The 25,339-nt window shown below is 40.6% G+C and overlaps 2 protein-coding genes across 8 annotated transcripts in view; one reads left to right on the top strand and one right to left on the bottom strand.

Annotated features, from left to right (window-relative positions):
• Positions 1–6,524: 6,524 nt before the first annotated feature.
• Positions 6,525–25,216, bottom strand: LOC138840008 (melanoma-associated antigen 11-like). Of its 7 annotated transcripts, none has more exons than XM_070039572.1 (6): positions 24,946–25,216; positions 18,393–18,520; positions 11,206–11,551; positions 9,298–9,424; positions 8,806–8,910; positions 6,525–8,083 (listed from the first exon to the last, which is right to left on the bottom strand). In XM_070039572.1, exon 6 carries the CDS (start codon positions 8,030–8,032, stop codon positions 7,049–7,051), a length of 984 nt encoding a protein of 327 aa, XP_069895673.1. In that variant the 5' UTR covers positions 8,033–8,083; positions 8,806–8,910; positions 9,298–9,424; positions 11,206–11,551; positions 18,393–18,520; positions 24,946–25,216; the 3' UTR covers positions 6,525–7,048. The 7 variants fall into 7 exon arrangements, with proteins under 7 accessions (XP_069895673.1, XP_069895670.1, XP_069895676.1 ...); XM_070039569.1 differs by having other exon boundaries at positions 9,298–9,350; XM_070039575.1 differs by having other exon boundaries at positions 9,298–9,350; positions 11,206–11,296.
• The window catches only part of Pasd1 (PAS domain containing repressor 1), a 77,006-nt gene continuing 76,169 nt past the window's right edge, over positions 24,503–25,339 (top strand). Inside the window, exon 1 of the mRNA XM_070039568.1 lies at positions 24,503–24,529. The gene's annotated coding sequence lies outside the window, so the exon portion shown is untranslated. The remainder of the gene's footprint in view (positions 24,530–25,339) is intronic.

The raw sequence follows: 25,339 nt of genomic DNA, 5'->3' as shown, positions 1-25,339 counted from the left end.
TTTGTTGCTGTTCAGTGCCAGGTCTCACCTGCCTCTCCTGCTTCTGTACCACTGCTGTCACTGTTTCCTTCATCTGTATTATTTCCTTCATGCCACTCAGCCCTATTGATTATGACTGCTGAATTTCTCCCATTCTTTTCCGTTTATTTGTTTTTCTTTTGGAGTTGGGCATGGAATCCATGGCTTTATGCATGGTAAGCTGATGCTTTACCACTGAACCATGCTCTCAGCCTTATTTTCTGCCGTAGTAAAGTCACATTTTCATCCTTTCCCTCTCCTTTCATTGACCACCCCGAATGAGACAAATACACTTACCTTAATAGCTTTCTAGACTGTAAGTGGATTTGGAAAAGAAAAGATCTATGGGGCTGGGAAGGTGGCTCAGTGGTAGAGTGCTTGCCTTACATGCATGAGGCCCTGGGTTCGATTCCTCAGCACCACATAAGCAAAAAGAGAAAAGCCGGAAGTGGCGCTGTGGCTCAAGTGGTAGAGCACTAGCCTTGAGCTGAAGAGCTGAGGGACAGCGCCCAGGCCCAGAGTTCAGGCCCCACTACCGGACTCCCCCCACCAAAAAAAAGAAAAGATCTAAGTCATCAGTTTCCATGTCTGCTCACCCCCTTGTCTACCCCAATTCCACATCTCAGCTCAGGTCTACCATAGTGACTCCCTAGCAGGGAACAATCAGAAGTTGGCTGACAAAGAAAGCTAGACATCAGGATGAACAAATGAAATTCCACTCTCTGAATCAGCCCATGGGAAATTACACAGGTTTTTAACGCATGTCACATAGTGGTACATAAACATCTAGTATTGTTTTTAGGTGTTCGGATTTCTGTATATAAGGCTCAGTTATAATTAACACTTCAAAACTCTTACATATCGCTTCTACCTACTCATGCAAATATAAAGCAGTTCAGTAAACAAAAATATATGCCTACTTGAATTTGAGAAGCTTGTGGTTTCTAATTGTTTAAAGAAAACTCCAAAGCCAAAAGGAACTGATCATTGTGTAATTCAGAGCTCATTCAATTTTAAGTTAGCTATACAATTCCCTGTATAAAGGGGGAGCTAAAGGCTGTATTGTCAATTAGAGAAAAGAATAGAGATCTGGAAGATGAATTCATACCTTATCTGATTTGAAGCCTGAATTATTTACTGTTGAGATTTATATGAGATTAGATCTCTCTCCTTAAACATTAAATCAAACTTAACAGGAAGAGATATTGCAAATAAACAATGTTCTCTAAAATGATGTTTTTAATATTTCCATTAAAAAGGGAAATCTAGCTGAGACTTTTATTGCAGACAATGATAGCTCTATAATTTTTTTATGAGACATGCCCTACGTTTAGTAAGAGAAGATGCGTCTTGCTGGCTTACCAGTAGAGGTAGCATGTCTTAAGAAGTTCTGAGGCAGGGCTGGGAAGGTGGCTCAGTGGTAGAGCGCTTGCCTTGCATGCATGAGGCCCTGGGTTCGATTCCTCAGCACCACATAAGCAAAAAAAGAAAAAAGCTGGAAGTGGCGCTGTGGCTCATGGATCAAGTGGTAGAGCGCTAGCCTTGACCTGAAGAGCTGAGGGACAGCTCCCAGGCCCAGAGTTCAGGCCCCACGACCAGACCTCCCCCCCCCCAAAAAAAAAAGAAGTTCTGAGGCAGTACTCAGGAAGGTGTGAGCCTCTTTGGATGAATTGGCCAAGTGACTTCACTTTGTTGAGTCTTGTTTCCACATCTAGGGATTATTGACAGGCTTTTATTTTCATTCAATGAACCTTGGATAATGAAGGGAGGATAAGCAACTTCAGTTTTCCCCTTGCTATATGTTATTGTTGAATAGTTGCCTTCTTCTCAACCCTAAAACAACCAAAAACATTGAATTGACACCAATATTTTTCAAATATATCAGGCATTTTCACCTCTAGATGTATATCCTTCCCATTGTTTCATTGAGGTCAAGCAAGAAAATTTCAGTGTTCTTTTGGTTCCCTAATTGTATTTGTTACTATAAAAATCGTCATTGACAGTAGACCAGGAAAAATCATTCTGAGTAAAGTAAGCCAGGCTCAGAAACACAAAGGGCTTATATTTTCTCTCATATGTAGATTTTAGACTCAAAATACAACCTCACATGTAAAGCCACACAGGAACATGCACATATACACGTGACCAAGCTGACCAAAGTATAGTATATACAGGAGTGAAACTCCTTTGAACAATTAGTAGACAGTTTGACAGAATGAATATCAGAAAGCTGATACAAGTGTTGACACCACCCTCATAATCAAATTTAATGTATTTTCAATTAAAAAGTAAATCTACAGTCACTTATTTTTTCTCCCATTCCTATACCCCTGGCAATCACCAGTTGACTTTTTAATCTTAAGTTTGCCTGTGTAAGCATTGTGAGCATGGTTCAGTTGCAGAGCACCTTTGTAGTATGTTCAAAGCGGGGATTTCATCCCTACCACTTTAGAAACCAGCTAGCAGATTAAGAGAAAACTTAATTGGTCCCTACTGGACTTCAGGATTTTAACCTCTCACTTGACTTCTTTAACTCAAGGCTGGCAGTCTACTACTTGGCCCACAACTCCACTTCTGGTTATTTGGTGATTAATTGGAGATAAGAGTCTCATAGACTTTTGACCTGGCTAACTTTGAACCATAATCCTCAGATCTCAGACTCCTGAGTGGTTATGATTTTATTTCCAGCATGTGCCTGGACTTTACATATGAATGGAAATCATACATTATGTGACTTTAGTGTCTGCTGTCTTTCAATTAGCATGTTTTGAAGAATGAGGTATCAACCCATCCTTTTTTGTATTGGTACTGGGCTTTGAGCTCAGGGCCTCATTATGCTTGCTTACTTATGGCAGATACTATACCACTTGATTCATGCCTCCTGTCCAGTATTTTTCTGATTAATTATAAGTTGCAGGCTTTTCTGTACAGGTTGCCTTCAAACTGTGATCCTTTTGGTGCCAGCCTCTGGAGTAGCTAGGATTACAGGCATGAGCCACTGGCCCCTGGCTTCATCCTTCCTTTTTATGTGTAAATACTCTCCCACTTTATGAATATACAACATTTTGTTTATTCAATCATTCATTCATTCACTGATGGACATATACATCATTTCTATCTATTGTAAATAATGCTGATATAAGCCTTTGTGTGCCAATCTTTGTGTAGAGATATGCTTGAATTTCTCTTGCCCATTTAGCTACAAGTAGAATTGCAATGTCATATGGTAACTGTTCCTTTTAAGGAACTGCCAAACTGTTTCCCAAAGTGAACACACCATTTTACATTCAAACTTAAATGCATGACAGTTGCAATTTCCACATCCTTATCCACACTTTATTATCAGTCTTTTGATAGTAGAAAGCCCATAATTGACTAAATTATAGTGAGTATGAGCAGCTAAATTGGAATTCGAATTCTTGTTCTTTTGTGAAAATTATAAAATGATGATTATAAGGAAGATTTTAGAAGATGATGAAGTGTTCATCAAGTATAGAGTTGTTAAGAAGTGACTGAGTCCAGAGTTTGAGTTTGATCATGAATGTTACTTGGGGAGATTTTTTTGTAACTAGTAGGGAAGTACAGCAGAATCTCCAGGAAGGTGCATCTGGAAGTAGTAACTAAAGTTCTACAGCTATTTCAGAACTCAAACAGCGTTACATCTGATTTTCTGTGTGTCAAAGGAATTGATTCTCAAAATTGTGACACACTGAAAGTCAAGTGGGTTTCCCGTACTGTTTATGATGTGAGAGTTCTGGAAATGCTCACCTTCTGCCCTTTCAAGGCCTGGCCAAAAGACTCAGTCACTAGCATATGCGAAGTCTTTGGCTTTTCCCCCTTGAGTACATTGTTGTCATTAACAGGGCAGGAAGGCCAGCATCTGTAATCTTCACAATCTCTTACTTTCCTCCCAAGTTTTCCATGAGACTCACACATGCTAATACCTGTACAAGCAGCTAGCACTGTGCCAGGAACAGAGTAAATGTTCAGTAACACAAAGAACTTTTGTTCTCATCATTATCAGCCTGGCCAGTAGATAAGTTCTCACAGTAGACCAAAGTTGGAGCTAGACCTAAGAGAAATGATCTATTTTGATCAAGGGTGATGATGAAGATGATAATGATGATGGTGATGATGATGATGATGATGATGATGATGATGATGATGATGATGATGATGATGATGATGATGGTGATGATGGTGGTGGTGGTGGTGGTGGTGGTGGTGATGATTGCCTTTACCATTATTATTAATGGCTTGTTGCTGTACATATACGAAACTTACATATACTTGACACCTATATTCATCCAGGAAAACCATTATCCCCAAATCTTCCTCAAGCTTCTGAGTAATCCTCTGACTCCTGCCCTCTCCCACTTGCAGTTTTCAGGTAACCACTAGCAACTTTCTGTCTTTATAGATTCCTTTACATTTTCCAGATGATTATGTAAATGGAATCATTCTCTATTGTCTGATTTTTCTTTTTAGTCTTGTTTCAGTTAGCATACTTATCTTAAGATTGACCTGTGTGACCATGTCAATAGTTTCTTCTTTTTTTCCTCTTGCTTTTGTAATCCATTCATCTGCTAGTGCCATCTGTAAAGCTTCTGGTTTGTGACTGTCACAAACAAGGCTGTGGGGAACATTTGTGTACAAGTCCTGTGTGAACATGTGCTTGCAGCTTTGTTGAATAAATACCAAGGCGTGGGTTGTCTAAATAATATTGTACATGTGTTTTAAACTTGGTTTTAAGACTGCTTTTATTTTTTATTATTATCTTCAAGTAGTTGCACAAAGGGCTTTCACGTCACAAATCATTTTGTGAGCACAATGGATCTCTATTTTGGTTAATGTCACTCCTTCCATCATTCTCCCCTTTCTCCAAGCCTCACTTATTCTCTCAATTTATCTGGTTCCATTCTCACATTTGTGCATTGACTGCTATGACTGCATTGTCCCACCTATCTCTTCATTCATCATTTTGGCATCTCTTCATGTGTTTACTAACCATTCATACATTTTAAATGTATATTTTACTTGCAGTTTCTCTTCAAAATTTTAACTCCACTTAAAAAGTGAAGTGTTTGTTTCTTGCTTCTGAATCTTAAGAACCCTTCATATATCTGCACACAATTTATTTTACCTTGAATATATTTTGTCTTTGCAGTAACTTGTATTTTTTAAGCCTCATAACAATGTTCCTCAAAGAATAGGAGTTTTGGACTTAGATAAAGGCTACTTTACCACTTTGTTCATTTATGAATTGTTGCTTGGTGTAAAAAATTTGCCTAAAGTATGAGTAGAATGATATTTTTCCTCTAGTTTCTTCCAGAAGTTTTATAATTTTTGCTTTTACATTTTAGCCTATGTCCTGTTTCAATTTAGTACTTGTATGCCATGTTTGTATGCATGATTAAGGAATTTTTTTTTTTTGTCGGTTGTGGGGCTTGAACTCTGGGCCTGGGTGCTGTCCCTCAGCTCTTCAGCTCAAGGCTAGTGCTCTACCACTTGAGCCACAGCGCCACTTCTGGTTTTCTGGTGGTTTATTGGAGATAAGAATCTCACGGACTTTCCTGCCCAGGCTGGCTTTGAACCGAGATCCTCAGATCTCAGCCTCCTGAGTAGCTAGGATTAGAGGTGTGAGCCACCAGCGCCTGGCTGATTAAGGATTTTTATACATATTTGCACAAAGAAACAATCAATATAGTAAAAACACACACACACACACAGCTGGTATAAGCATACATTTGAATGATTTGCATGCATGATTATGAAGGCTGGGATAAACTGTGACTTTGAAGCCTAGGAAACCCAGCCGCATAATTCCAGTGTATGCCCGAAGGCCTGAGAACCAGGGCAACCGATGACACAAAGTAGTGAAGTGCTGTCTTCCCATGGCTGCAATATAATACATTTCCTTTCTCTGTCTTCACCATGTTTTATTGTTTGACATGCAAAGATGAGGAGCTGGAGAACCTAACTGGAGGTCCCTGGACTCTGGCCCTGGTCTACAAATCTGGATTCAAAACTGCCTGGTTTTTGTGCTGAGCTCTGCCTCACCCTTCATGTGTGCCCCAGGAAGAAGTTCCTCTCCACCTCAGCCAGGATGCAAAGGGAACTGCTCAGAGTCGTTTCCCATTCTCTCAGGCCTGAGTCATGTTTTCAGATGATTTGCTCCCCATCACCATGAAGCCTCACAACAATAAACTCCCATTGGAAGAACTGCAGTTTCCACAGGCTGTGATGTTCCTTGGCTAAGGACATTGACCATGGGTTGCTGTCCTTGGATACCTGCCTCCTCATCCCCACTTCATGTGTTCTTTTCATCTTTGAGGACATCTCAACACCCCCTGACATGAGTGCTGCTCCTAGACACCATTATCCTATGAGAAAATGTGGGCTGGAGCGAACCCAATTTACTAATACCTCCGCCAGTAATCAAACATCTTCCAAAGAGCAGGTGTTCAATGAAGGGTTGAAGAATGAATGGAACAGTAAGTTGGGGAACACATTTATTAAGATTTAATTTCATCTACATTCAAGTTAGAGCCCAGAAAAATCCAGAGCAACATACATTTTTTTAAACTTACAGGGAAGACAATTGAAGAAAGGGAAGAATTAACATTTCATTTCTCTATTTCTTTATATTTGTCTGTTTCACCGATGATTTATTTCCCATTTCCAAGGAATCACATACTACACTGCATGTTAACACATTGGCAAGTGACAAAATGACATGGTTTCTTTGTTGATTGAACAGTTAGAAACACTCACTCCTAAACTCTCTTAAGAGCAATACATAGGTGATTATTGTCATTTATAACTTTTCATTATGAAGTTGAATCAACTCTTAATCAAAAAGGACAGCTGAACAATTCCGAAGGAAATATTAGTCAACTTGAAGTCACCCACATATGGTGCCCCAAGTGTTCAACTCAACTCTCTAAGAAGGCTGACTCCTGTCTTCAAACAGTGGGCCTCATGTGCCATTGCATTTGGGCCATGAGTGGCTTTGATTATGACTTAAATCTTAGAGACCCTGTTCCTCCTCTCTCAATGCTTCTTCATACAGGGCAGGGAAGCTGGTTGGATGACACCTACTAAATTTGGCCCAGTGTTTTAGGACTTTCATCTTGCTGGTTTCTGCATGGGCCCTTGGGCCCCACAGGAACTCATAGCAAACAGGATCACTGTTGGGCACCTGCCGGTACTCCAGATACTGTTCCCGCACAAAATCTTCAGTGATTAACTTTCTGGGATTCCCAGACAAGTAGTGCTCCCTGTCAGACCACACCCCCATCTTATTCAGTGATTCCCAGACTTCCTCTTCAGAGACACAGTTGCCTTTCATGAAGATGATACACAAGATCATAATCAGAAGGCCTGTCTTGGGCATGCCCTGGACATCACTCTGCAACCCATCATATGTAATCCCCAGGGAAGTGACTAGGACATAGGAATGGTTGATGGGGTCCACTTCGTTCACATCAATGCCAAAGATCAGCTGCATACAATCAGCAGCTCTGCGTAAAATCATAGAGAAGTAATTATGGTGATTTCTGATGACATTCAACATTTCTACTTTGGTGATCAGATCCTTCATTCCATACTTGATAAGCAAGAAGAGTACTAAGGGTATGGAATTTGTCAACAAGGATTCAGGATCTACCAGACCACCCCTGGGGAACAGTCGGTCCACTACTCGGCTCCTGGAGCCCTGATTGACTTGGTTCTGTGTAATAGAAACCAACTCAATGGGGGGAGAGGAGGCTCTTGGAGGACTCTGGGGAGCACTTGGTACCCCAGTAGCAGGCACCACCCTTGGAGTGGCTGGGATCACAGCAGTGCTGTGAGAAGAGATAGTGGCCATCTCCTCTTCCCCCTGCTCCATCTCTTTCTCCTCCTCAGCCTCCAGGACCGGGGACCCACCCACCAGGCCCTGCCGTGCCTCTCTCCAGTCTTGAGAGTCTTCCTCACATTCTCCCTGCCAGCTTCTCGGACGATACGGTATCATGGCTGTGGTTGGGCACAGCAGGCAAGAACTTGGTGATGCGGACTCCCAGACCTGGGGAGAGAGGAAGCACGTGAGTGGACTCAGCCTAGAACTCCACCCTTAGTGTTCTAGCAAATGCTTTATTGCTGGTGTTTTCTTGGGGCGGGGGGCAGGCTCCTGGCTTCCTGAGAGCCTGAGGAAGGAATGGTGTGGCTTCTCATGGGGCAGGTGGCTCCCAGAGCTTGAAGTTCTGGGGCTGTAATGTGGGAGTTTCCTGTTTGGAGGTGGGTGGGCCACTGGTACATGTTCAGATTGTGCATCTCACTTGTTATTCTAAACATGATGTACAGAGGGATTACTGTTGCATATGTTGGGTAAAGAGAACTCCCTCTTTCTCTTTGGGTTCCTTAATGTTCTGTGGTGGCTAACCAGTCTGTGCACGGTATGGACTGCCAACCCTCTGCCAGTCTGAAGCCAACTCAGAACAAGGAGATGGTACAAAAGGCAGGGCAGAAGGTCACATATTACTATATCTGTCCAGCTGTGTCAAAAAGAGGTACATAGATTACATATGGGCCTTATCAATGAGGGACATTCTGAGAAAATCATCTTGATAATTGGCAAGGTTTGAAATTCCTCTCTGACTACTCAAAGCTATCTTCCTTATGCCAAAGCTCTTTTTGTGTGAGACACAAGAAGAGGAAGAGAGGAGAGGCCAGTTCACCAGCGGATGGCAGCGGCAGGTTGGGGCTGGGGTCCCATGTGTTTTGTGAGAGCTTCCCCTCTTTCATCACCTTGAGTTTTGGCAGCTCCTGGACACCTCCCTCTACTGGGAAGGCCTGGCTCTGTCTGCTCCCGGGATGCCTCCTCTTCCTTCAATCCTTCACGGTTCCTGGCACCTGGAAGACAGAGTGAGCATGCAGCTCAAGTGAGAATCTGTCTTGGGGACCAAGAACACCAGCTTCCTGACACCCACTCCAACTCTCATTTGAAACGTAGGGGTGACATTTCTTTGCTGAATCCCTCCAAAGACCTCATATTAGCAATCTGACTTGAGATAGAAAGTTCTTGAGATAGAAGGAGGAATCAGGGAGGGAGGAGGAGAGGAGAGCAAAGGTGCAGGTGAGGCATTGACTGACTAGACAACTTCAAGTAAGAACTGAAAAGCCTGGATTGTTTGCGGGTCTGCCAAGTAACAGCCACCCCCTGTGGCTCTGCCGGGGAATTCTATTATCTGAGTACCCTTATGTCGTGGAAGGCTTCCTCTCTCCTCCTGCAGCTCTTACCTGGACCAGTCACAGCGTTGGGTCCTCTTTGCTCCACAAACTTCTGACCAAGGCTGTGTTTTGCAGGGTGGATCAACATGTAGGAGTCAGTGTTGGCTTGACAAGATGTGCCCTCCAATCCCCATACCTGCAGTGAATTTCTGAGACTGAAATCTTCACCGCTTTCTGCTTCTGACGCAGTAGTCAGGGCTTATCACATCTGGCCAGGTGCCTGGAGCCCCGCCCATTCTGTCTTTGAAAACACACAAGTGCTATCTCCTCCCCACTCCCTATGGCTCCAAAATTTAGTTCTGTCCATAGAGAGCACCTCAGTGGACCCTTCAGTGTGCACCCCTCAGATCTGCAGAGTCGACCGAGTTGGCAAGGGTGAGGGGAGTGGCCCGGTGATCACCAGGAATGACCACATGAGTGGAGATGGGGCTGCTCAATGAAAGGGAGTGTGTCGTCCTATTTCTCTTATGGCCTCCTTTTCCACTTGCTTGTTTGCAGAGCCTGAACCTCTGTACTCACATCTATTTAAATCACTATCATACAAAAAACTAAATAGAAAACCCAAGCTGACAAACTGAGCCCTGGTGAGGTTGAATCACTGCAGGTTTTTTTTTAAATATATATTTTTTTATTGTAAAGATACTGTACAAAGGGGTTACAGTTACATGAGCAAGGTAATGAGTCCATTTCCTATCGAGCATTGTTACACTGCAGGTTTTATACAACACTGCTAGGAAAGTAACCTGGTACTGCCATTTTGGAAGCCACATGCAAACACTTTGGGAGAAGTGTAGGTTTAAGATACATGTGACCCAGCAGTCCTCTCTGAGCTGTTGACCCAAGTGAAATGGAAACAAACACATGCTCACGCAAAAACTTGAATCTTAATGCTTAGAGCAGCTTCACTCACAAGTGTCAAACAAAAACTGGAAACAACTCAAACATCCCATGAGTGAGGAAAACTAACTAAATCATGACCATTCGTCCATTGGAATATGATTCACGGACGAGCAAGAAAGTACTGATCTGCATATCAGTCCAGATGACTGTTAGTGCTTTAGGCTGAGTGAAAGAAGCCCTTCTGAATGGACTGCTGTGATTTCATTCCCACAGCACAGTGGAAATCACAGAAGTAGACACACCATTACAAAAACTTTGTACACTTAGAAAATGATTATTTTAGTGACCATTACTCCTGGGTTTCTAGTTTGTTAACTGAAGACGGCAGTGTCATTTCTTAAACCAGAGCACATAACAGGAGAAGAATATGGAGAGAAAGATAATTTGTTCATATTTGGGCAGGGAACATTCTGGAACAAATTCTGTGCATAAGATTATATGGCTGAGATACTTGGTAATGGTTCACATATTCAAGTTTAATGATCACAGGGAAAAAAAAGTGTGCAGTACAGACGAAGTTTTGGGAGACCACCTTTGAGATCCCAACTGTACAAAAAGCAGCTGGCCCACACGCAATGTCCTTCTAGAACAGCTGTCATTCTGTTTCCCAAGCTTTGTCTAAAGGTATTTCCTTTATTTCTACTCACCTTTTAAACACTTCATGAACATCCTGCTGAATTCCAGCTTAACCTGATTCTGGTCTAGGGATACAGGTGAACCAATGGGACATCTCAACTGTCTGCCTTCCCCCATTGTTGCAGCTGAGTCAGGGACAGGCATCTTATAACACCCAGCCACTTGCTGCTCTGTGCATGTGGAGTTTCACCTTCACACCATGTGTTATACGGGGCAATAAACCATTTCTTGTCTCCCTCAATAAGGCCCCCCCAACATTCCAAGACATTTTCTAACAAGGATTTAAGAATTTCCATCCTTGTGGGCATCCAGCTCACAATTCCTGGAGGGCAAAAACAAAGCAACTATCTCTTTGTATGGGAATAAAAGAAATGGACTTACTTATTCACCAGGTGGGTTGGCTTCCCAGCGGAATGTGGTATTTTCTGCAGCTCTCAGCCACTCGCCATTGAAAAGTTCTTGCAATGCAGCCCTAGGACAAATGTATTCTGTTCCTCCAGGGAAGGTCTGAAACAAACTGTGTTTCTTTATTCTTCTGCCTTAAGCTTGGACATCAGAGGACAGACTATCTGAAACCTTGTTATCTTCCTTCACAGGGGCAGCACTTGCTTAGGACACAATGTACTCTTAGTAGACAATATAGCCTTCTCAGCCCAACTGACTTTCAGAACTCATTGGTCTTGGCAGCTGCTCATTTGACTTTCACTTTAATATTTTTTTGCTGAAGCTAAAACAGAAAAACACAATGAATTTCCCATTGCACCTTGACTTCTAGAAACCTCCAGCTGAGGTCAATACCCCATTGAACCCTCTTGCCCCCCACACACAGAGAGCCCTCTAATAAGGGAACATCTTTGTCTTTCTTAGACATAATGGCTCCATGTTGGCCACTGTCCTCCCTCCAGATGTCCCTAAAATATCTAAGAGGAATGGGAAAGCAACTCCATAATCATCCACAACTTCTCAGGAGTCCAATTTTAATTCAAGCACATCCATTCAAAGCAGGCTTAGAAAGAGGTGGTTCCTCAGGTTCTCATCTGCTTGTTCAGATCACCCCCAGATTCCCCTTTAATCATTCCTTCCTGCCTTCCTTCCTGCCTTCCTTCCTGCCTTCCTTCCTGCCTGCCTTCCTTCCTTCCTTCCTGCCTTCCTTCCTGCCTTCCTGCCTGCCTGCCTGCCTGCTTGCCTCCCTCCCTCCCTCCCTTCCTTTTTTTTTCTTCCTTCCTTCTTTAATAAGGTGTGACTATGTTACTCAGGCTGGTCTTGAACTTTCTGCTTCAGCCTCTGGAGAAGAAGTGTACCCACTGCATTGGCTGATTACTTAAGTTTCAATTTGATAAATATGATTTAATCAGTGATGTCTTCTCTAATCACCCAAACTGGGTGTGGGTCCCCCTTATAGTTTGTTTCTTAACTTCACATCTACAACCCATCTCAATTTGTAATTGGTTTTTGAAGATTTTCTATTCAATGGATTTCTCATCCACTAAGTTATAAGCTCTAGGTAGTCAGGAAATAGTTTTGGCTCTGATCTCTTCTGTGTCCCTAGTGCCTGAAACATCTAGAAGCTTGCTGCATATTTACTGAATGAATAATTAAATGCCACACAGAAGCATCAATCCTGGAAAGCTGCTGAGATGATCTAGATACTCTAGGTGTTCAAGGCTTTCGTAATTTCATTTGAGTCAGAAGGTAAATTACAGAGGGTCTTCTTTGTCTGAGCTCTGATTCTTGGGTCAGTTATCCTAGAATCATCTGTCAACTCTTCTGTCTATAAGTTCTATGATCCTATGCATGCCTTGTGCATCCTTGGACCTTGGTTTTCTTTTAAGAAAAATAGAAATAGTGTATTTTTAAAAATCTTGTCCGACATACAGTACTGTTGTGAAGTCAAATGAGACAAGCTATACAGTGCAACATTTGTTAAATTGATAAATAATGACTACTTCTATCAGTGTCCCACCTCATCATCAGGGTTTCCTTTAAGCTTGTCCAAATCAAGGCATTGCATTAAAGGCAGAGACTTTGGAATGAGTTAGTTGCTTCATGTGGAGTGAGCAGAGGAACAGATATGTCAGTTAAACCTGGCCTGGCTGAGCAGGTTCCAGTGTTTTCCTTAATGCTATTACTGGGGCTTGAACTCAAGGCTTCAGGGTGGACATTTTAAGAGTGCAGATCATGTTTTCCCCATCACTGTACAGGAACTAGGCACAATGCAGGTGGACTCACAACTCAACTATTCTATATGTAGAAAGCTTCCTGTGGTCAAATCCAAAGGATCTGACAACTTGAGCAGGTGGTGCTCATGAAAATAGAGCATCACGGGAACATGTAATACAAGAAGAGCTGTATTCAGCCAACCACACAATCAACATGGATTTATAACCCAAGTTTGAGGAGGAAAAGTGGTAGGAGTCCACATCACAGTGTTAAAAGAATCCAAATTACTTTGCTCAGACACAATTGATCCCTAGGGTCTGAAAAAGTTTTAGAAGACCCTATAAATACACGATCTGTAACATTAACATCTGCTTAGTTCATATTATGTATTCGTTTAGAGAAAAGAAATACTTATAAATATCAAAAGAGTGAAATTTTAAAGAGGTAAAAGTTTTTTCTAGAGGCAAAGGTAGGAAAATTCCAGCCAGGTTTTACTCTCATTGTAATTTTGTTTTTGATTTTGCAATTGGTAGGGACCAGATGCAAGGTCTCCCACATGCCAGGCAAGCACTCTACCACTGAGCCCCAACACTGAGAACGTTTGAAGCCACATGCATAGGTGAATCCAAACATTTTGCTGAGCAAAGAACAGAAGTGTTCCCATAATCTAGTTTCCTGCCTAGGGCTAATGTTTTCTTCTCAAGGGATAGGATGAGAAATGTTCCCCATCCCTAAGTTGAAAAAACTGCTACAGAGTACTTGAGAAATCTATGATTCTTCTTATCAGAAGAGGGGAGGGAAGGAGGGAAACAGAAGAAGTATTCAAAGAAATTCAATCTTTGGAAACATCAAAACTAACATACATTTAACTAGATAGGAAAAGAACAAATTCAGTAGCGAAAGAAACTGGACTAACAATTTTAAAGAAATAAAAAGGATTTTAACACTGGAACTGGTTGTATATTCATATATATTTAGCACTTAGGAAGCTAAAGCGGGAGGGTCCTAAATTTGACACCATCCTAGGCTATATAGCAAGTATCTGTCTCAAATAAGGAAACAAATAGGCTTGTAAAACGATTATTACTATTAACTATTATAAAAAAATAAAGTACATCACAAGCATGACATAGGAAAATAGAATACACAAAGTACCAAAATTAATAAGAAATCTAATGGACCTATAAAAAGAAAGATTAAACTTAACAATTCAAATAACTTCTCATAAGGAATGGACTGAGTCCAAATGACTTCAGGGCTGAAGCCTGCTAAATGTTCAAAGATTTAACACTAGTTCTTCCCAAAATTCTAAAAATTGGAAAGAAAATATTGTACTGCATTTTACATAGTAATTATTAAACTGACACCCAAACCACTCAAAGCCTCATAAGAAAAGGATACTAGACATTAATATTCCTTATGTATATTGATTGAAAACCCTCAAAAATAGAAACAAGCAGAATCCTACAACTTATATGATCTCTTTTTCTGTATGTTGGTGCAGATACAACCTGCCTTTCACAATCAGTAGGTAAGTATCCTTTCCTTTCTTTTCTTTTCTTTCTTTTTTTTTGTTGGTCATGGGGCTTGAACTCTGGGCCTGGGTGCTGTCCCTGAGCTTTTCAGCTCAAGGTTAATGCTCTACAACTTGAGCCACCTCACCACTTCCAGTTTCCTGGTGGTTAATGGGAGATAAGAATCTCATGGATTTTTCTTGCGTGGGCTGGCTTTGAACTGCAATCCTCAGATCTCAGCCTCCTGAGTAGCTAGGATTACAGGCGTGAGCAACAGGTGCCCGGAATCCTTTCTTTTCTTTGTGAAATGTGTTTCTGATATTGAGTCTCCTGGATTAATCTCTTATTTTTTCTGGTTTTTTTTTTTTTTTTTTTTTTTTTTGGTGGTCATGGGCCTTGAACTCTGGGCCTGAGCACTGTCCCTCAGCTCTTCAGCTCAAGGCTAGCACTCTACCACTTGAGCTACAGCGCCACTTCCGGTTTTCTGGTGGTTTATTGGAGATAAGAGTTTCATGGACTTTCCTGCCCGGGCTGGCTTTGAACTGCGATCCTCAGATCTCAGCCTCCTGAGTAGCTAAGATTACAGGCGTGAGCCACCGGTGCCCGGCTCTATTTTTTTTAAATTTTCCTTTTTTTTCTATTTTGTATGAGATACTAACTTTATATTTTTAATTTCAACTTTATATTTTTAATTTCTGTGCTTCATATTCTTTAATATGAAAGAAATATCCAAGTATTCTTTTGAACAAACTTTTCTTTATGATTTATGAATAGTTATTTTCTTCTATTGTGGATGAACTTATTTTAGAATTCTTTGAATTATTCTCCTGCTTACTCTTTTGTTTTTATTTATCTACCTTTGTATTTTTTTTTTGTACAGGTATTCGAACTCAGGATCTTGTGCTTGCTAGGTAGGTTCTCTACCAACTGATCCATACCTCCAGCTCTTTTTTTTGTTTGCTTTTGGTCTTGTCTTTCAGGTAAGAGACCTTCCTCAAATATCTCCTAGTTTAGGGCTCAGTGTCCATTTACACTTAAGAAGGAAATACTGAAATGTGTTTACACTGTACTGATCATGCCAAGATCAAAGAACAACAGAAACTGACATTTGGGGGCCCCTTAAAAGATGTCTACACTGGCCAATTGTCTAGTGAAATTGTTCTCAACAGCCAGTACTTCCAGAGACTTGTCTTTTTCTCACCAAATTGTATACCTAAAAATTATTTTCTATAACTAAATTATTCAGTTAAGTTATTATCTGTCCAGTTGTTATGTATAATTTCACTTTGAAAGGAGCTATGTTTATTTACAATTGAGGTTCGGATTTTATCTTTAGCTCCTTTAAAGTTAAATTATACATAACAACTGAGCAGACAATAATTTAATTGAATAATTTAGTTATAGAAAATAATTTTTTAGGTACACAATTTGGTGATGTATACCCATAATAATTTTTTTGCCTTAAATTCCTCTAAGGAAATAGTTTTGACTCTAAGGAAATAGTTTTATATGTATTTCTTTGACAATGCTCTAATAGTTTTATGCACAGAGATGATTATCACATTATGACTCATTGTAGTAGGAAAAGTAGAAACAGTCTAGTAAATGTTCCATAGTAGAGATACTTCTAAATTAATGATGGTATCTCCTCATAACACGTTATATGTAGCCAATAAGGTCAAAATGACTTTATTTTATTTAATTACATGAAGATTGTCATTATAATGCTAATTCTAAAATCAGAATGTAAAATCATATGCACAACACGGTCTCATGCAAAAAAAAAATAAATGAAAGGAACTGTAGCAAGAGTGTATCAATAATCACCTTTGCCTGATGAGATTGATTGAAACCTTTTCTTCAAAACTTTTCTTTTTCTACATTAACTTATAATTACATAAAAGAAAACAGTGATATATGTTGTGTTGTCCTGAAATGACTAGGATAAAGTATTTCAAAAATAATAGTGAAAAAAGCTCTGTTTTTTCCTGATGCAATAAGTACCTATTTTTCAGAAGCACAATGTACTGTTTTCCTTTCACAGTTGCCAATGCAATGTTGAGATAATATTGGTAAAAATCCCTAACATAACCTCAGAGGCATCTCTGTTGATTGACTCATCCTTTGAAATCAACTTACATGAAAGGGTCATTTACTCTCTAATGAAAAATAATAGTTTTTCCTCCATGTCCTCTAATTTCACACAATAAGAGAGTATAATTTGAATATATATATATATATATATATATATATATATATAGAAATTTTCAATTTACTGTGGAGAGGTATTATATAAGTATTTTGAATATTCAATTTAAAGTTCAACATAATGAAAAGCACCTATTTAACAGAGGACAAAGACAACTTGTATTGCCTTTCACAAGTTTTAATTGGCAAGGACCTTTTCGCATAGAAAGGTTACCTCCATTTGAGTACTTTTTGTATTTATGTGGCACCGGTTACATTTTTTGCTCACGAATCAGCAAATGGATCATCTGTCCCCATTTGATAGATCCATCTTTCAGACTCAGATCAGTCTATTTTGAAATGAACAAAAGTGCAGGGGTCCTTTTGGAGCTATTTCATAGGAGATAGAAGTAAAAATAAATGCTCGGAGGACCTTTCATGCTGCCAGTTGCTGCTGCGTCACAGGCAGTAGGTGGTATTTGTTCAATCCTGTGGATGGAGGTAGGTAATTTAACCTTGCAATTCTTTCAAGGTGTTTTGATGGTCAAGGCAGCACATTCCTTTTTTTTAAACTTCTTTTCTGCAGTGGCACAGCTAGAACGCAGGGCTGCATAGTACCAGGCAAGTGAGTTCCTCACTAAGCCAGAGTTGCATTTCCAAACTGCTGTGTTGGGAATAACTGGCAAGGAAGTATGCATGCATATCTTCCTTGTTGTACGTCATGCTCAGAGGAAGCACTGGGTAACCATAAAATTTTTTCCAACCCAATTCCAAGACCTCTATTCTATTAGTTGCTATTTTAGCATCTCTTGGTCCTGGGCTACTCAGTCCTTCCTTTCTGCCTCATCTCTTTGCTCTGTTTTATTCCAACCTTCTAGCTCCCTTTGTGACATGTTTCTTTCTCAGTTCCCAGGCCCAGACCCCGGCCTGGCTCTGTGGGAGTCTGCTTTCACTCCTTGGAAACTGATGCTGATGTATTGTTGACCCTGACCTCCCAGCCCCTTTGCCCCTCACCCCACCAATGGGCGCCAGTTTCTAACATCTGCTGAAATTACCCGTTCTTATTTCACCACTGACCAGAGCTAAGACTAGTTCAAATAAACAAATGATTAGAGTTGAAAAGAGATATGTGGATGTTCAACAACAAATCAACATGCAACATTATCCAGAGGACGGTCATCTAAATTAGAGCTTATTTTCCCACATCAGTAAGGAAGTATATAATTTGAAAACATTCAAAGGGAATCAGTTTCCCTTGTAGTGCCAGACACTGAACATTAGCCAGTTGCCAGTACAATGTTGCGCATTTACTAGTGCTCCAGTTTAGGGTGTGGATAACTAGTGCACTTAGGTAAGTGAAAAGCAGAACTCAGTGCACTACAAATCTAAAGATGCTAGACACCAGTGAATGTACTAAGATCAGGCTGCAAAGGAATCTTGAATATTATTAGTTAATATTATTCACCATCTGATAGCTTCAATGCGTTGGGAATCTTATAGCTGCAGAGGGGCTCACTGATACTGAATAACCTCCGTTGTGCACCATGGATTTATTACTGGCAACATCAGTGGTACTGAAACAACAAGGCTGGAGAACCTCTACCCTTGACAACGTAAACGTGAGGCTAGAGATTCAGCAGTTTCTCCACAGGCAGTGAATTTTAACAATTTACTCTTAGCCCCCTTGAAAGCCAAGAAAATACTTACGTCTTTGCCAGGCAGGGTGGGCTTGCTCTCTGATTCTTAGTGATTAAGATAACTGGAAGTAGTTTGTATTGTCCAGCCAGAGCCAGTCCAGTTAATGTTTTCAATATGGAAACAGTCCAGTTAAGGCACTGAGGTGAATATAAAGGAATTATTGAGTCTTCAGCGTTAAAGTATAATCAGAGGGCAATTTTTAGAATTGGTAAGTCCTTCTTCCTGTCTCTGAAGTTCCTTCCCTGCGGCTGACATTAGGCAGGTCCTGGTCATTTTCCTTTAGGGGACAGACACTACATCAAGGTACTAAAAGATGTTCATTTTTTTTAGCTTGACTAGTTAAGTTTCTTTCATAGTCAAACCTTACAAATTCCTGATCTGACAATCCAAATGTATGATAAATTGGGCCAAGAAAGAGCATTATTTCATATTTGGTAGCAATCAAGATCATCCTTGCTAAAGTAATGTTTTTGAATGGATTTGAAGAGGTGAGGTTAAGAAGAATCACAGGGGACTAGAACTAAAATCTTAAATTTGGAATCATCCATTTCCAAGCAAGCAGTATGTTGTTTTCTAATCATATTCAACACATCTTTGTTCCATCTTTATTTGTGTTGATATTTATGTTGGGAAACATGAAAACAAGGACAGTGCTATCATTTTCATTACTCCTCTCCCCTCCCTTTTAACATTTTTATTATTAGCAGTTAATTATACAAGAGGATATGATTTTGATGTGTACTCTTTAAACTCATTTTCTGAGTAATTCAGAAAAACTCTAAGCTTCTGCTTGGATGTCTGAGATTTTCCAGGCTTTAGGGAATTTGCATGTGTATCAATTGCTTATACTTTATTTGCTGAGGATTCTGCAGGTAACTGAGGGAATCACTTCTCTGTTTCTTTACAGCCTATCCAACTATAAGAAAGCACCGAAATAGTAGCTAATTCAATAACAAAAGATATATGACAGGATAATATGAAAGAAACTCAGAGAACAGTGAATATCAATTGCAGACAAAACAAGTTCAGGGCTTTATCAAGATGAAACTCAAGTAGGATTTAAAGGATACTGAGATGTGGACATAGGGAGAACACAGCAAAAACTCTCTCCTTTTTTCAAATAACTATTTTGCTTTCTTTTCTCTGTGCTGTGGATTTAACTCAAGGTTTTAAGCATCTCATGCAAATACTCCATGACTGTTCTTTACCTACAGGCCCAACATAGTTTGTGTGTGTGTGTGTGTGTGTGTGTGTGTGTGTGTGTGTGTGTGTGTGTGTGTGTGTGTGTGTGTGTGTGTGTGTGTGAGGCTCAGAAATGGAAGGTAGAAAAATGATAGCTAAAGAATGAGGGGGAGGAGGCACTGGGAAGGTAGCTCAGTGGTAGAATGCTTGCCTCACATGCATGAGACCCTGAGTTCAGTTCTTTAGCACCACATAAGCAGAAAAAGCCACAAGTGGTGCTGTGGCTCAAGTGGTAGAGTGCTAGCCTTGAGCTGAAGAGCTGAGGGACGGCTCTCAGGCCCCATGGCTGACAAAACAAAACAGAATGAGAGGTGAAGGGTGGGTGGATGCAGTCATAATATTCAGTGTACATCTATGAAAATAAAATCAGGTAAATTGAAGGGATGAGTGAGGTTTGGAGAGAAGGGGGAGAATGAGTAAAGGGTTGACACTGATCAAGATGTGTTGCACTCATAGCTTCACATGTTCTATCAACACCCCTTTGTACAACTGCTTAAAGATGATCATAATAAAATGGGACTTTTTAAATGATACCTTTGATATTGCAAACCTGCAACACCTTGGATTAAATCTTTTGTTATTCTCGAGATCGTTGAACAGTATGCTAGTCACTATTAGTCCCCAGACCCAATAAGAATCTTCATGCAGCCTGCATAAGTTCTCTATGCATCATTGAACCCATCTTAACTGGATGCCCATTCTGATACACACCTCTGGTTTGTCCAGTAAGTCTGCTGTTCATGTTCAAGTAGTCTTAGAGGCAATGGGCCATGATGTGATGCCCAGAGGCCTGCATGTGCTGTACCTCAAAGACACAATGCTTACATTTCATCCCTTTTATCATTGTCCCCTTCTCTCCAAACTTTACCGATCCCCTCAATTTACCTGCCTCAATTTTCTTTTTCTTTTCTTTTCTTTTTGGTTTCAGTCATGGGGCTTGAACACTGGGCCTGGGCGCTGTCCCTCAGCTCTTCAGTTCAAGGTTAGTGCTCTACCACTTGAGCCACAGCACCACTTCTGGTTTTCTGGTGGTTTATTGGAGATAAAAGTCTCATGGACTTTCCTGCCCTGGTTGGCTACGAACCATGATCCTCAGATCTCAGCCTCCTGAGTTGCTAGGATTACAGGCGTGAGCCACCGGTGCCCGGCTTGCCTCCATTTTCACATGTGCATATTGCATATTATGACTGCATTTGCCTACTTTCCTCTCTTCATTCGTCTACCATTTTTCTGCCTTCTATGAATCTGCCTATGAATCTGCTCACGGTGAGGGATGTAGAACCTTGATGGGAGGGGGCCTTTGCCATGATTGTCTGGCCAGGCTCTTTTTCTGCTCTCATTTCCTTCCCTGAAGAAGTACTTCCTAACTACTATTATAGGAGCAGGGGAAAAGACCACTGTGGTTACTTGCTGCTGAAGTGAGGTTGCTGAAGGAAGATAGATGGGTTTACACCTCTGAGGGTCTGTCTAGGGATTGATGGTAGGAAGTCTGCTTTTGGAGTTTTATTTTATAGATAGAAATCAGAGGCAAAGGAAAGTAAGAGTGCAAATTTGTGTTTAGTTGGAAGGCAGACAGGTATGGATACCAGATAACTATGCTTATATACTATTTTTCTCAACCTCTCAGACTTTTTGTTGTTGTTGTTGGTCATGCGGCTTGAACTCTGGGCCTGGGCACTGTCCTTCAGCTCTTCAGCTCAAGGCTAGTGCTCTACCACTTGAGCCACAGTATCACTTCTGGTTTTTTTGGCGTTTAATGGAAACACGTATTTCACAGACTTTCCTGTCCAGGCTGGCTTTGAACTGCCATCCTCAGATATCAACCTCCTGAGTAGCTAGGATTACAGGCATGAGCCACTAGTGCCTGGTCAGATTTAATTTTTAAAGGGCAAACATAAGTGACTCTGTTTGGAAACAAACCACATCCTAACATCCCAGTCTATCTGAACACTTGTTTTTCACTGTCTCTTTACGGTCCCTCATTGCCAGTGTAAACTTTGTCCTGGTTGGTGGATGTCCCAGTTTTTTTTTAATGTTGCTGGGATGAAATGACCCAGTTGGTCTGATTCCACATTGAAGGGATGTAACAGACAAGTGAGACGGGAGTCTGTATCAGTAAAATCCTTTTGGGCCAAATTTAAGCAACAGAGGGATCATAGAAATAGATCCTAAGCAGGTCTTAACAAATACCTCACTAAATTTGAAAAGCTAACTAGATTTGAGAAATATGTTCTTGTAAGAGCCATCTTGGGCAGGGTGCCAGTGGCTCACACCTGTAATCCTAGTTACTCAAGAGGCTGAGATCTGAGGATGGCGATTCAAAGCCAGTCCCCGCAGGAATGTCTGTGAGACTCTTATCTCCAATAAATCACTCAGAAAACCAGAAGTGGCTCTGTGGCTCCAGTGGTAGAGCGCTAGCCTTGAGCTGAAGAGCTACAATGCCCATGCCTAGAGTTCAAGCCCCATGACCGACATTAAAAAAAAAAAAAAGAGCCATCTTATGTAGGCCTAACTGAAAATGTTCCAGAGGAGGATCAAACCTAGAATGAAACAAGAGCTAGGATTGCCATAGTAAAAATTTAAAATAACAAGTGATCAAATATTGTATTAATTTTTGTTGCATACAGCTGCTTAGAATATGAATTAAGATTAGCAAAATTGTTAGAACCACCAAACTTAAATATTGCAATTATGAACACACATATACAAGCTTATAAAGGTTGACACCATTGATGGTTATGAGAGAATATTTCCTTGGAAAAGTTAGTCATAGTTATAAGGTAACCATTTGAAAGACCTTGACCTAAACAGATTTTTAATGGCATGACTTAGTTAAGACTGATTTTTAAGTAATCTAAAGCTGGATATGGTCAGTAGTAAAAAAGTATTTTAAGAAGTCATTTTTTTTGGCAGTTGTGGGGCCTGAACTCTGGGCTTGGGTGCTGTCCCTCAGCTCTTCAGCTCAAGGTGAGGCTCTGTCACTTGAGGCACAGTCCCACTTCCGGTTTTCTGGTGGTTAATTGGAGCTAAGAGTCCCATGGACTTTCCTGCCTGGACTGGCTTTGAACCACGGCGATCCTCAGATCTCAGCCTCCTGAGTAACTAGGATTACAGACGTGAGCCACCAGCGCCCAGCAAGAAGTCATATTCTTAAACTTATTATTTACAAATGTTAATAATAACAGAGCAATGCCCTTAAGACAACCTCATTATCATATACTTAAAAATAGATGCTTGTGGGGCTGAGAAGTTAGCTCAGTGGTAGAGCGCTTGCCTTGCATGCATGAGGCCCTGGGTTCAATTCCTCAGCACCACATAAGCAGAAAAAAAAAGCCGGAAGTGGTGCTATGGCTCAAGTGGTAGCGTGCTAGCCTTGAGCTGAAGAGCTGAGGGACAGCGCCCAGGCCCAGAGTTCAGGCCCCACGACCAGACCCCCCCCCAAAAAAAATAGATGCTTGTTTTACATTAGTATATTAATCTTGACCTTTGAAAAATCTTTAGATAAACTTCTATTTCAGAAGAAAGTAATCCTACACAATTATGTTAAACAATAATGATGAACACATTTGTAAACAAGTTGAGTTCAGAATGCTACAAATTATAATAATTCATTTAAATAACTTAAACATAAGACTGCATTTGCTGCTTGAGTTTAACCATTTCCCCCTTGTTTTTGGCTTCAGTTAGAGTTAATTTTTGAATGCTCACATTTTGATTAGACATGATTGAGATAAGCTAGCCATCTTTTAAGAATGACAATAACTTTTACTTGTAAAAATTTCTATGCTGTTTACAAATACATATGTACACATGTGCATACTAGAGAAGAGAGTATAGCCTGAAAATTCATGCTTGGAGAACATTTGAATCATCATTTTCAACAAGAGAAAAAGTCAGCCATAAGGAGTACCGAGGCAGAGTAGAGCAAACAGGTCTACCCCAACCCAGACAGAGCTAGGGAGGATGGGTCTTACCTTCTACAGAAATAGAATTGTTGGAGTCCCATGTGAGTAGATATTCAATTCAGAAACAGGCTTATTGATATATGAGTTGCAGCTCGAAGCTACATCAGGAGTTGGAGTTGGGGTTTATGAATTTATCAAGGCAACATTTGGTTTTGATGATCAGTCTTTGTACAAAACTTTATTTACATACACAGTCCTGTATTATATAAAATGATACCTTTTTATAACCTCCTTTACATTTGCTCATTTCCTACTTACTGATTTTTTTCTTTATCAATTTTATCACAAACCTTTTGCAAAATCCTTGTTACCAAAATGAGTTTCATTTTTCTCCCATCTATAATACAAACTTCATTGCCATTTGCATTTTTAAAAGGATGCCTTTACACAGTTCTCTTTGTTTCTACATGAGTTTGGGAGTCTATATTCCACTAGAACTGCTGAAGATAACAAACTTCCGAATAACCTTGGAAAGAGTACAAGAAGAAGACAATGAAACCTTTATACTTTAACCCTGTCATTGCAGTTTTGGACACAGAAGTATACATTTAAAGGTCTCTGATAAGCCACTCAAGGACAAAAATATTTCCTAATATCCCCAATAAAAGAACTTTAACAGAAATTTTGTTTCTGTATTGTAGTTTCAGAGATTAAGACTTAACAAAAGCCTTAGTTGGGAAGACAGCAGTGTTTGAAGGATCGGGGAAACATAGTATCTAGTTACTTCTCCTCATGCCCAGAGAATCAGGTGCTTTTTTTGTAATCTCCGGAAACAGAGAGATTTGAAAGCTGGTGTGTGAGTTTAGCTTGCAGAGGGAAGAAGCAGGAGAGTGAAAGATGAATTGCTCATCTCTCGGCTCTGGAGATCAATGAGTCGCCTCTGTCTGAGAAGTCCTGGATCGGACTGAGACTTTCATCTCAGGATTTCAGATGCCCCAGGTGAGGGCTCCCTTTGCCATTGGGATGAGGCAGTTCTTAACAGAGGAAGAAAGGGGGTGGACTTAAGGATCTTGGGATGTGGGGAGTCCAACAGGTCTGATAAATCTGATTCCCATCGGAGAGCTGTTTTGCCTACTGGATAGTTCTAGATGCATTCCTAGCAAGTTTCTTAGTCCACTAAGGGAATCTGAGGCAGAGCTAAGAATGCTCTACCTTGCCGTCCAAGGGAGTTGGACAAGCTCACCTCCGTAAGCTTATCACCTGTGCCTTTAAGATGCAGAAACTGATAATTTTCTTTTAATTGGCTGTCAAGTGCCTCCGTTTTGATAGGTAATTTTATGTTTTAATGGGAGAAGGCAAGAACTTCTGATGAAAGAGTACAAATAGACAAACGAGAAATTTTCTGTTTTACTTACCTCCTCCTTGTTGCTACCCAGCCAGTGACTCAAATAAGACACTGAAAAAAGCTGCAACACCTGTATTGGGTCCTTTGCCTCTATGACGTGGCAGCATGGGTCCATGGACTAAGAAGGATAAGTAAAATAGAAAAGATTGAAGAAATAGATAAGCAGAGCTCCTGCTAGACAGGAAGAGCCCCAGGAGAGGACACTCCTTGGGGGTATATTATACTGGGTTTAAGAAAGTGCCTCTAAGAGAAAGCTACATGACTCTGGAGATCATTAGACAGTCTGTGGGCTGTATTAGTCCTCAGACCAAATCAGAAGCTTCGTGCATCCTGCACAAGCTCTCCATGTGTTCATGGGCAAGTCTTCCAAGGGCAATGGACCATGATGTGATGTCTAGGGGCCT

This window comes from Dipodomys merriami, unplaced genomic scaffold (assembly GCF_024711535.1).
Source record: "Dipodomys merriami isolate MVZ:Mamm:240054 unplaced genomic scaffold, mDipMer1.0.p SCAF_3, whole genome shotgun sequence".
Taxonomy (NCBI): Eukaryota; Metazoa; Chordata; class Mammalia; order Rodentia; family Heteromyidae; genus Dipodomys; species Dipodomys merriami.
Note: the sequence above shows the minus strand (reverse complement) of the source record. Positions and strands in the feature narration are given on the sequence as shown.